General features: G+C 45.5%; 1 protein-coding gene across 3 annotated transcripts in view; it reads right to left on the bottom strand.

Moving 5' to 3' along the window:
* Positions 1 to 12,648, bottom strand: part of nckap1l (NCK associated protein 1 like) — a 61,027-nt gene that overhangs the window by 36,502 nt on the left and 11,877 nt on the right. For all 3 annotated transcript variants that reach the window (XM_046312002.1, XM_046312004.1, XM_046312003.1), the window contains exons 8-16: positions 11,349 to 11,397; positions 11,087 to 11,243; positions 4,789 to 4,845; positions 4,449 to 4,545; positions 3,873 to 3,982; positions 2,207 to 2,339; positions 1,783 to 1,864; positions 1,420 to 1,478; positions 502 to 647 (exon numbers count right to left, since the gene is read on the bottom strand). In XM_046312002.1, the coding sequence (XP_046167958.1) occupies positions 502 to 647; positions 1,420 to 1,478; positions 1,783 to 1,864; positions 2,207 to 2,339; positions 3,873 to 3,982; positions 4,449 to 4,545; positions 4,789 to 4,845; positions 11,087 to 11,243; positions 11,349 to 11,397 (890 nt within the window). The remainder of the gene's footprint in view (positions 1 to 501; positions 648 to 1,419; positions 1,479 to 1,782; positions 1,865 to 2,206; positions 2,340 to 3,872; positions 3,983 to 4,448; positions 4,546 to 4,788; positions 4,846 to 11,086; positions 11,244 to 11,348; positions 11,398 to 12,648) is intronic.

Genomic DNA, 12,648 nt, shown 5'->3' with positions numbered 1-12,648 from the left:
GGTAGGGACTAGAGGGGGTAGGGGCTTACAGGGGGTAAGAACTAGAGGGGGTAAGAACTAGAGGGGGTAGCGCCTAGAGGGGGTAGCGCCTAGAGGGGGTAGAACTAGTGGGGGTTGCGACTAGAGGGGTAGGGTTTAGTGGGGGTAGCGACAAGAGGGGGTAGCGCCTAGAGGGGGTAGCGCCTAGAGGGGGTAGCGCCTAGAGGGGTAGCGCCTAGAGGGGGTAGGGTTTAGTGGGGGTAGGGTTTAGAGGGGGTAGGGTTTAGAGGGGGTAGCGACTAGAGGGGGTAGCTACTAGAGTGGGTAGCTACTAGAGGGGTAGCGACTAGAGGGGGTAGCGGTATTCAAACTTTCTCAACAGGAAACTTTTTTTTTCTCCACCAGAATTTCCCCACTGCAATTCCCCCATGACGCCACAAGGGGTCGCAACCCTTAGACTAATAATACCACTGGAGTAGAGGATGTTTTTTTTCTATGGGGCCCATGGGGGAGCAGACTGACCAGAGAATGGAGAGATCTGAGGTTTCGTGAAGCATCTCCTGCACGTTGTCCAACATCTTGGTGTGGAATTGGGTCATGTTCATCACTTTAGCCAGGTCTGGGTATTCCTTGAGGGAGAGTGGGGCCTTGGACACACTGGTGTAGGCCTGTAACATGAGACAGCACAGACATCTTGTTACACTGGAACAGTGTAGGCTTAAAAGATGGAACAGTGTGGGCTTAAAAGATGGAACAGTGTGGGCTCAGAACATGGAACAGTGTGGGCTCAGAACATGGAACAGTGTAGGCTCAGAACATGGAACAGTGTAGGCTCAGAACATGGAACAGTGTGTTCACAGTGTAGGCTTATAACATGGAACAGTGTGTTCACAGTGTAGGCTTATAACATGGAACAGTGTAGGCTTATAACATGGAACAGTGTAGGCTTATAACATGGAACAGTGTAGGCTTATAACATGGAACAGTGTAGGCTCAGAACATGGAACAGTGTAGGCTCAGAACATGGAACAGTGTAGGCTCAGAACATGGAACAGTGTAGGCTCAGAACATGGAACAGTGTAGGCTCAGAACATGGAACAGTGTAGGCTCAGAACATGGAACAGTGTAGGCTTATAACATGGAACAGTGTAGGCTCAGAACATGGAACAGTGTAGGCTTATAACATGGAACAGTGTGTTCACAGTGTAGGCTCAGAAGATGGAACAGTGTAGGCTCAGAACATGGAACAGTGTAGGCTCAGAACATGGAACAGTGTAGGCTCAGAACATGGAACAGTGTAGGCTTATAACATGGAACAGTGTGTTCACAGTGTAGGCTCAGAACATGGAACAGTGTAGGCTCAGAACATGGAACAGTGTAGGCTCAGAACATGGAACAGTGTGTGGTAGATGTAAAGTATTTCCAGGGTAAGTGCCATACCTGTAATCTTAACCAGTCCAGTCTCAGAGCCCTGAAGTCAAACTCCTCTCCGTTTTCCACTGTTGAGGAACATTTTATCTTTATTTAAGAACAAATTCTTATTCACAATGACGGCCTAGGAACAGTGGGTTAACTGGTCTAGGAACAGTGGGTTAACTGGTCTATGAACAGTGGGTTAACTGGTCTAGGAACAGTGGGTTAACTGGTCTAGGAACAGTGGGTTAACTGGTCTAGGAACAGTGGGTTAACTGGTCAAGGAACAGTGGGTTAACTGCCTTGTTCAGGGGCAGAACGACAGATTGTTACAGATTGTAGGACCTTGCATTAGATATGAAATCTAGATTTCAGATACATTTTGTTTACCTTGCTTGATAGTCAGTGCAGACAGGGTTGAGACAAATGATGTCATCAGGACTGATTCCTCTTCTGGACAGACGTACATATTCTACAGGACAGAATAGTCAAAACAGTAATAGAAGCAACGTCCTCTGGGATAAATGCTTTCTTAGACTAAAAATAACATATACAGTATGATGATAAGTCACAATTATTATTTTGGTCCACTCTGAAATAATAAAAGGCCCAAGAGTAGATCCTTGAGGCATACCACATTGTATTTTGTCTCTATTCAATTCAAATTTCAAACAGTAAGCCACCCCCATGCCTGGGAGGTAATGGCATCCTGGTCTTTGGAGGAGATTAGGGAAAGAACATCCTGAACTTGAGATGACATAATGGCAGGAGACAAGAGCCCCCCCCCCCCCCCCCCCCCAGCCGCCCCCAGTACCTGCATGGTGTCGTTGAGGAGCAGGGCATCAAACTGGGCCAGGTACTGGACATGGTAGCGTTGCACCACACGGCTGTACTTAGTCATCAGGGTCCTCAACCTCTCCATGTAAAACAGGAGTTCAGCCATCTGCCTGCAACACACACATATAAACTAGTGACTACTGTATCAACAGTAAAACTATACAGTACATAAACTAGTGACTACTGTATCAACAGTAAAACTATACAGTACATAAACTAGTGACTACTGTATCAACAGTACAACTATACAGTACATAAACTAGTAACTACTGTATCAACAGTACAACTATACAGTACATATAAACTAGTGACTACTGTATCAACAGTACAATTATACAGTACATATAAACTAGTGACTACTGTATCAACAGTACAACTATACAGTACATATAAACTAGTGACTACTGTATCAACAGTACAATTATACAGTACATATAAACTAGTGACTACTGTATCAACAGTAAAACTATACAGTACATAAACTAGTGACTACTGTATCAACAGTAAAACTATACAGTACATAAACTAGTGACTACTGTATCAACAGTACAACTATACAGTACATAAACTAGTGACTACTGTATCAACAGATAAACTATACAGTACATAAACTAGTAACTACTGTATCAACAGTAAAACTATACAGTACATAAACTAGTAACTACTGTATCAACAGATAAACTTTCATGTGCTTTAACAGCCAGATACAGTAGCTGTTGTATAATCTTCTTCTCCATTGTTTAGCTGTGTGACTTGAATGCTAATGTTAGGTGCAACTTGCAAAACTTTAATGTACAGGAGAGCCACTTGGAACAAACATATTATTCATGCATTCTGCTGAGCATGCTAATATGGTACTGTATATATTTATGGCTGATATTGGAGATTGATAGAAAGTGGCACGGTGAGAGGGTCTGCTGTGGTGAGAGGGTCTGCTGTGGTGAGAGGGTCTGCTGTGGTTAGAGGGTCTGCTGTGGTGAGAGGGTCTGCTGTGGTGAGAGGGTCTGCTGTGGTGAGAGGGTCTGCTGTGGTGAGAGGGTCTGCTGTGGTTAGAGGGTCTGCTGTGGTGAGAGGGTCTGCTGTGGTGAGAGGGTCTGCTGTGGTGAGAGGGTCTGCTGTGGTGAGAGGGTCTGCTGTGGTGAGAGGGTCTGCTGTGGTGAGAGGGTCTGCTGTGGTGAGAGGGTCTGCTGTGGTTAGAGGGTCTGCTGTGGTGAGAGGGTCTGCTGTGGTGAGAGGGTCTGCTGTGGTGAGAGGGTCTGCTGTGGTGAGAGGGTCTGCTGTGGTGAGAGGGTCTGCTGTGGTTAGAGGGTCTGCTGTGGTTAGAGGGTCTGCTGTGGTTAGAGGGTCTGCTGTGGTGAGAGGGTCTGCTGTGGTGAGAGGGTCTGCTGTGGTGAGAGGGTCTGCTGTGGTGAGAGGGTCTGCTGGGGTGAGAGGGTCTGCTGTGGTTAGTGGGTCTGCTGTGGTTAGTGGGTCTGCTGTGGTTAGAGGGTCTGCTGGGGTGAGAGGGTCTGCTGTGGTTAGAGGGTCTGCTGGGGTGAGAGGGTCTGCTGGGGTGAGAGGGTCTGCTGTGGTGAGAGGGTCTGCTGTGGTGAGAGGGTCTGCTGTAGTGAGAGGGTATGCTATGTGTCTAACTTCAAACGTACGAGTCTACGTAGTCCTCTGGAGTCTTGGTCTTGGGAATATTCTCTGAATATCTGACGAGCCACAGGACCTCGTCGCGGGAAAACGACAGAGCCATGAACACAAACAACACCTTAGGGATGGATTGACATTAAGAGAAAAAAAGACGAATATTTAGCAAAAGACACATCACTGTTTGACCATATTCATGTACTGAACATGGAGAGCTCTGAAATAAAAACACATAGCAGTTTGTCTGTTTATTATTGTATAGAACGAGAGGTCAATGCCAGTAATGTAATGTAATACATCTCTGATGATAATCTCCAAACATACAGGGAAGCTGAACATGCAATAGATTGGCACTATTAGCCAGATGAACTACATTTTTTATGTTACCTGTATTTAACCAGGCAAGTCAGTTAAGAACAAATTCTTATTTTCAATGACGGCCTGGGAACAGTGGGTTAACTGCCTGTTCAGGGGCAGAACGACAGAGTTGTACTTTGTCAGCTCGGGTGTTTGAACTTGCAACCTTCCGGTTACTCGTCCAACGCTCTAACCACTAGGCTACACTGCCGACCCAAGAGGTTATGTACCTTGGGTCCCAGAAGTCCAGGTTCATCCTCCAGGACTTTGACCAGCTCCTTCAAGGCGTTCCTCAGGAAACCTCTCCTCTCTCTGTGCATGGCTCCACTGACATACATATGACAACACACATAGTTATCTATATTCTTAACTTTAACTGTTAAACATATGGTGGCCATGGTTGCTGGTTCAAATCCGTCTCGAAGGACCATGAAAAAGAGTGCTTCTTGCTGTTGACGTTAAATGGGAGACCATTCAACCAATTGGTGGCGCTATCTGAAGCAGGTCCATCATTTCAGGCTCAGTTTGAGTTAAAAAATAAATGGTTTTATACACAAGCAGATAACTCACCTGTTGACTATAACATGCTCGCGACATTCTTTGATATCGGCGATACGCTTACTGTACCTGTCACAACGAAACGAGGAAGAGCTATCAGTAAGATTATACTTCAGTACGGTACACGTTACCAGACAGGGCCTCTCCCAACAGCATCAAGCATTAAGCTTTTAATTTGACAAATAACACAGTTCTGTTATAGAATGTTGTGTGTTCTGAATTTTCACGTGCAAGCCAAGCACCACCATTACTAGCACTGTCAAAGCTGTACAAGAAAGTCTGCAAACATCGGTCATGAACGATGTGTTTACAATGTCACAACTTCTGGGATAGCTAGTTTGGTACCCTAGCACCAATACAACCAGCCTGAAAATAATGACCAGTAGAAACTGCAGTCATTTTCATTATTCTTAGCAATGATTTAGGAATCCTTTTAAGTATTAACTAGGTTGCCACTTGTTGATCACCTATTGATTTGATTTGAAATTGAACTTCAGTTTATGAAAATAAATGGCTAGTCAGTAACTTAACTCTGTTGCCCAAAGCTAACGTTTATAAGCAGTCAGCGAGCTTCATCTGGCTAGTGTGGCTCGACCCCACCGGGTTATGTGTTGTGAAGCTAGTCACAATAAGGATTAGGCACAATAGTGGAATTTGCGGCTTGCTTTCAAAATAAAAGTATCTCATTGACAGAAATACAAATGAAGACATAGTAGAATTATGTCGTTTATTTTGAAGGCTAACCGCAAAGTCCACTATTGTGGCCTTATTGTGTCATGGATGGGTCCGAAAACCTTTCAAATAACCCTTATTTATAAGACAGTAATTTATTTTAGAGGACACCTAGCTATATAGTTAGCTAGAAAAATGGGTGTTATTTGACGTATCTTTTTTGACACACAAAGACCCAAATGGCGTTTCATAGAAATCCTGTTCAATAATGAAATGACTGAACAAATGAGGTGATACAGCCTGGATTCGAACCAGGGACCGTAGTGACTCCTCTTGCACTGAGATACATTGCCTTAGACCGCTGCGTCCATGTGTGTTCACTATTTAACTGTACTAGAATGCTTAAGTCAGCAATTCTTTTAAATATCGGTATAAGGCTTTTCGTCAAGGAAAATATTGAGTATCGGCCAAAGATGTTATGTCGGTGCATCACACTTAAATTGAAATTAAGTCAATTTGACTTGGATTTAAAAAGAATAGTGTTGGAACTGGTGGAAAAAATATATGGTGGAAGGACTTCCCCCTCCCCAAAATAGCTAGTAATGCACAAGCTAGGCCTATTTGAAGCATTGAATTGATTGATTGCATTTACAGTATCGGTCAAAAGTTAGGACACCTACTCATTCAAGGGTTATTCTTTATTTTGACTATTCTATGTTGTAGAATAATAGTAAATTAAATAACACATGGAATTATGTAGTAACCAAAAAAGTGTAAACCAATATCTTAGATTCTTCAAGGTAGCCACCCTTTGCAGAGATGGCAGCTTTGCACACTCTTGGCATTCTCTCAACCAGCTTCATGAGGAATGCTTTTCAAATCCAATCACATTTTATTTCTCACATGCGCCACATACAACAGATAGACCTTACAGTGAAATGCTTACAAGCCCTTAACCAACAATGCAGTTTTACAGTGCCTAAAAGAGAAATTAAGATTATCAAAGCGAGGCTGTACACGGGGTAACGGTACAGAGTCAATTTGCGGGGGCATTGGTGTCGGTAATATGTACATGTAGACTAGGGTGGTTTGTGTCTTTGACAATTTTTAGGGCCTTCCTCTGACACCGCCTGGTATATAGGTCCTGGATGCACTACCCTCTGTAGTGCCTTCGTGTCAGATGTTGAGCAGTTGCCTTACCAGGCAGTGACACAATCCTTCAGGATGCTCTTGACTGCAGCTGTAGAACCTTTTGAGGATCAGCATGGCAGATGTGTTGCCGGTTGAGTTGTCCAGGATCCAGTTGCAGAGGGAGGCGTTTAGTTCCAGGGTCCTTAGCTTATTGATGAGCTTTGAGGGCACTATGCTGTTGAACGCTGAGCTGTAGTCAATGAATAGCATTCTCACATATGTGTTCCTTTTGTTCAGGTGGGAAAGGGCATTGTGGAGTGCAATAGAGATTGCATTATCTGTGGATCTGTTTGGGCGGTATGCAAATTGGAGTGCGTCTAGGGTTTCTGGGATAATGGTTTTGTGAGCCATGACCAAAGCATTTCATGCCTATGGATGTGAGTGCTACAGGTTGGAAGTAATTTAGGCAGGTAGGCTTAGTGTTCTTGGGCACAAGGACTATGGTTGTCTGCTTGAAACATGTTTGGTATTAGACTCAGACAGGGACATGTTGAAAATGGCAGTGAAGACACTTGCCAGTTGGTCAATGCATGCTCGCAGTACATGTCCTGGTTATCCGACTGGCCCTGCGGCCTTGTGAATGTTGACCTGTTTAAAGGTCTAACTCACTTCGTCTGCGGCGAGTAATCACGCTGTTGTCCGGAACAGCTGATACTCTCATGCATGTTTCAGTGTAGCTTGCCTCGAAGCGAGCATAGAAGTCTGGTAGGCTCGTGTCACTGGGCAGCTCTCGGCTGTGCTTCCCTTTGTAGTCTGTCGTGGTTTGCAAAACTTGCCACATCTGAGCGTCAAGAGCCGGTGTAGTACAATTCGCTCTTAGTCCTGCATTGAGGCTTTGCCTGTTTGATGGTTTGTCGGAGGGCATAGCATGATTTCTTATAAACTTACGGTTTATAGAGCCCACTCCTTGAAAGCGGCAACTCTAGCCATTAGCTCAATGCGACTGTTGCCTGTAGTCCATGGCTTCTGGTTGAGGTATGTACGTACAGTCACTGTGGGGACAACGTTATCGATGCACTTATTGATGAAGCCAGTGACTTATGTGGTGTACTCAATAACATCGGAAGAATCCCGGAACATATTCCAATCTGTGATAGCAAACTGTCCTGTATTTTAGCATCTGCTTCATATCACTGCTTTTTAATAGACCAAGTCACTGGTGCTTCCTGCTTTAATTTTTGCTTGTTAGCAGGAATCAGGAGAATATAATTATGGTCAGATTATCCAACAGTCTTGAAGGAGTTCCCACATGCTGATTGTGTAATGTTGTCCCACTTCTCTTGAATGGCTGTGTGACATTGCTGGATATTGGCAGGAACTGGAACACAGTGTTGTACACGTTGATCCAGAGCATACCAAACATGCTCAATGGGTGACATGTCTGAGTATGCAGGACATGGAAGAACTGGGACATTTTTAGCTTCCAGGAATTGTGTACATATTCTTGAAACATGGGGCCCGTGCATTATCATGCTGAAACGAGAGGTAATGGCGTCGGATGAACGGTACGACGATGGACTTCGGGATTTCTGCATTCAAATTGACACAGATAAAATGCAATTGTGCTCGTTTGTCCGTAGTTTATACTTGCCCATACATAATCCCGCCACCACCATATGGGGCACTCTGTTCAACGGTGACATCAGCAGACCGCTCGCCCACATAACACCATACATGTGGTCTGCGGTGGTGAGGCCAGTTGGGCGTACTGCCTAATACACTAAAATAAAGTTGGAGGCGGCTTATGGACATTAAATTCTCTGGCAACAGCTCTGGTGGACATTCCTGCAGTCAGCATGCCAATTGCACGCTCCCTCAAAGCTTGAGACATCTATGGTGTTGTGATAAAACTGCACATTTTAGAGTGCCCTTTTATTTTCCCAGCACAAGGTGGACCTGTGTAATGATCCGTGCTTCTTGATATGCCACACCTGTCAGGTGGATCGATTATCTTGGCAAAGGATGCTCACTAACAGGGATGTGAACAAATTTGTGGAGAAAATGTGATAAATAAGCTTTGTGTGGAATATTTGTAGGATATTTAATTTTGGCTCATGAAACATGGGACAAACTTTACATGTTTATTTTTGTTCAGTGTAGTTATTTTTGGAGTCCAAGATACATTTACATTTTTCAAAAGGGTTTGTTCATTATTTAATTTCAGTTTACTAAATAGATTTTCTTGATTTAGTTTTTGTTTACTTTTATACCCTAACCTTTTACTATGATAATTAAGGGGCATTTACAAATGCCAGGTAGGCCTACTTTGCAGTCAACATTTAATTGTTAAGTTTTTTTTGGGAAAGCCTTTCGAAATGTTCTTTCAAACAGCACATGACTAAATTGTGCATTGCAAAGACTTCGTAACAAGCTTTTGGAAGACCTGGTTTGCGTGCCCGTTGCATACCCATTGCTGTTTGAATAAATATTGATTAAAAATAATAATAATCTAAACCAGAAACTGTGACCAGCAACCACAACAAAATCGCTGGCACCCTATGACCAATATGTGTGCCGCACTGCCAAATGTTTTGGTCGCAGTCTCGAACCCTGTCAAAGTAGCGTACTACATAGGGAGTAGGGTGCCATTTGGGAGACAAAAACCAAGGAAGGTTTCCTAATAGAATGCCGATGACTTGTCTTTGGCTAGCATTTTGGCTGAGCTGACAGGCATATAATCAGTGATTATTGTCAAGGCAGCAGAAGCATTTTGGAAGTGCTCAGTTATGCACACACAGCCACAGCAGCACAACACTAAATCTGTGTCCTGATTCTCCACCCTTCTTCTGAAGTTTGTACTTGCCCACTTTCCTAAATGGATTTAAGTCTTGTATTGGTTAAAGCATTGGCTGGAGGGAATTTCCATCGTTGTTAATCCATGCAAGATAGTGTGCAAGTGCACACTTTGGGGAAAGGGTTGGAGAATAAGGACTCGGACAGATTTTTCATCTAGGTAGCCTAGTCACAGCCTATTGCCAGGGGTTGAGATGCATGTACTGTAGTGAATCATTTAGATACTACTACATCAATCCTTCAGAGATATATTAATGTCAGCAACACAACTGGCTTTGCACCAAAATAACCTCAATTGTATGCTGCTAGATGGTATAAATAAAAGGACCGCTTCTCCGCTCTCTCCACTGGCTTCCAGTTGAAGCTCGCATCCGCTACAATACCATGGTGCTTGCCTACGGAGCTGTGAGGGGAACGGCACCTCAGTACCTCCAGGCTCTGATCAGGCCCTACACCCAAACAAGGGCACTGCGCTCATCCACCTCTGGCTTGCTCGCCTCCCTACCACTGAGGAAGTACAGTTCCCGCTCAGCCCAGTCAAAACTGTTCGCTGCTCTGGCCCCCCAATGGTGGAACAAACTCCCTCACGACGCCAGGACAGCGGAGTCAATCACCACCTCCCGGAGACACCTGAAACCCCACCTCTTTAAGGAATACCTAGGATAGGATAAGTAATCCTTCTCACCCCCCTTTAAGATTTAGATGCACTATTGTAAAGTGACTGTTCTACTGGATGTCATAAGGTGAATGCACCAATTTGTAAGTCGCTCTGGATAAGAGCGTCTGCTAAATGACTTAAATGTAAATGTAAAAATCTTAGCGCCACCATCATAATTCAATTAAAACCTTTGTAGGAGCATTGTTAAACATGCTAAAATATGCTAACCAGCAATGTTTTTTTGTTGTCTACAAGAGCATTGGGAACCAGGGTATGGAACATTGGAAAACCAGGGCTCAGAACATTGGGAAACAGGGCCCAGAACATTGGGAAACAGGGCCCAGAACATTGGGAACTAGGGTATGGAACATTGGGAAACAGGGCCCAGAACATTGGGAACCAGGGTCCAGAACATTGGGAAACAGGGCCCAGAACATTGGGAACTAGTGTATGGAACATTGGGAAACAGGGCCCAGAACATTGGGAACCAGGGTCCAGAACATTGGGAAACAGGGCCCAGAACATTGGGAACTAGTGTATGGAACATTGGGAAACAGGGCCCAGGACATTGGGAACTAGGGTATGGAACATTGGTAACCAGGGCCCGGAATATTGGTAACTAGGGTATGGAACATTGGGAAACAGGGCCCAGAACATTGGGAACCAGGGTCCAGAACATTGGGAAACAGGGCCCAGAACATTGGGAAACAGGGCCCAGAACATTGGGAAACAGGGCCCAGAACATTGGGAACTAGGATATGGAACATTGGTAAACAGGGCCCAGAACATTGGGAACCAGGGCCCGGAACATTGGGAACTAGGGTATGGAACATTGGTAACCAGGGCCCATAACATTGGGAACCAGGGACCAGAACATTGGGAACCAGGGCCCAGAACATTGGGAACCAGGGCCCAGAACATTGGGAACTAGAATCAGCTTGACACCCAGTCCAATCACTCTGTGGACAGAGTATAAATGTCATAATAATGTCGTACCCTTTCAGGCCATCGAAGTAGTCCTCTGTGATCTTATGGATGTTGATTGTCTCATCCCTGATGATGGTGAGATAAAGGCCGCTGCGGAGGGCCATCTTCCACAGCTCCTGAGATGACTGGTTGGTGTTCAGACTGCTATGACACAGCAGGTAACCCACTGAAGGAGAGGAGAGATCAACGTGAATAGAGTGCAACCACTGAAGTCTTTTTGTTTTTCAGAAGGTAGCCTAGACTGAGTCTGAAGATAATAACTAGCACTCACGAAGGATCCATCGCTCCATCACCTCTAAGGACAAGTACTCACAGGCCATCTGTGGGGAAACACAGGTTCGTCATTTCATTAGTTAATAATAAGTCATCAATAGTCGTCTCTGATTATTTTACAGATGTCCTGTGAATTATTGTACTTTATGATAACACAAGACATTCACATGTGGCTGTTACAGGTTCACACGCTAACTTCTCCGAAAGGGATTTATATCCAGACACAATACTCAATACAAAATATAGTGCCATCATATTAGCTATACACTGTGTGCTTGGGCAGTGGTCTCTGTTTCTTGGCTGAAGTTTTGAATCCCACATGAAGAGACCCACGGGGCACAGAGACTAACACAGAACACTATGGTACAAAGACGACAGTGGCTGCCTTTGAAATCAGCAGACGAGACATTCTAGGGAGGGGGGAGAGAGGAGGAGAGGAGAGAAGAGGGGGAGAGGAGAGGAGAGAGGAGGAGAGGAGAGGGGAGAGGAGAGGAGAGAGGAGGAGAGGAGAGGGGGAGAGGAGAGGAGAGAAGAGGAGAGGGAGAGAGGGAGAAAGGACAGAAGAGGGGGAGGAGAGAGGAGAGAAGAGGAGAGGAGAGGGGGAGAGAGGACAGAAGAGGGGGAGAGGAGAGGAGAGGAGAGAAGAGGAGGGAGAGAGGAGGAGAGGACAGAAGAGGGAGAGGAGAGGAGAGAAGAGGAGGGAGAGAGGAGGAGAGGACAGAAGAGGAGGGAGAGGAGAGGAGAGAAGAGGAGGGAGAGAGGAGGAGAGGACAGAAGAGGAGGGAGAGGAGAGGAGAGAAGAGGTGAGAAGAGGGGGGAGAGAGGAGGAGGGAGAGAGGAGGAGAGGACAGAAGAGGAGGGAGAGAGGAGGAGAGGACAGAAGAGGAGGGAGAGAGGAGGAGAGGAGAGAAGAGGAGGGAGAGAGGAGGAGAGGAGAGAAGAGGAGGGAGAGAGGAGGAGAGGACAGAAGAGGAGGGAGAGAGGAGGAGATGAGAAGAGGAGGGAGAGAGGAGGAGAGGACAGAAGAGGAGGGAGAGAGGAGGAGAGGAGAGAAGAGGAGGGAGAGAGGAGGAGAGGACAGAAGAGGAGGGAGAGAGGAGGAGAGGACAGAAGAGGAGGGAGAGAGGAGGAGAGGAGAGAAGAGGAGGGAGAGAGGAGGAGAGGACAGAAGAGGAGGGAGAGAGGAGGAGAGGACAGAAGAGGAGGGAGAGAGGAGGAGAGGACAGAAGAGGAGGGAGAGAGGAGGAGGAGACAGAGGAGGGAGAGAAGAGGAGGGAGAGAGGAGGAGAGGACAGAAG

This window comes from Oncorhynchus gorbuscha, linkage group LG18, assembly GCF_021184085.1.
Source record: "Oncorhynchus gorbuscha isolate QuinsamMale2020 ecotype Even-year linkage group LG18, OgorEven_v1.0, whole genome shotgun sequence".
Taxonomy (NCBI): Eukaryota; Metazoa; Chordata; class Actinopteri; order Salmoniformes; family Salmonidae; genus Oncorhynchus; species Oncorhynchus gorbuscha.
Note: the sequence above shows the minus strand (reverse complement) of the source record. Positions and strands in the feature narration are given on the sequence as shown.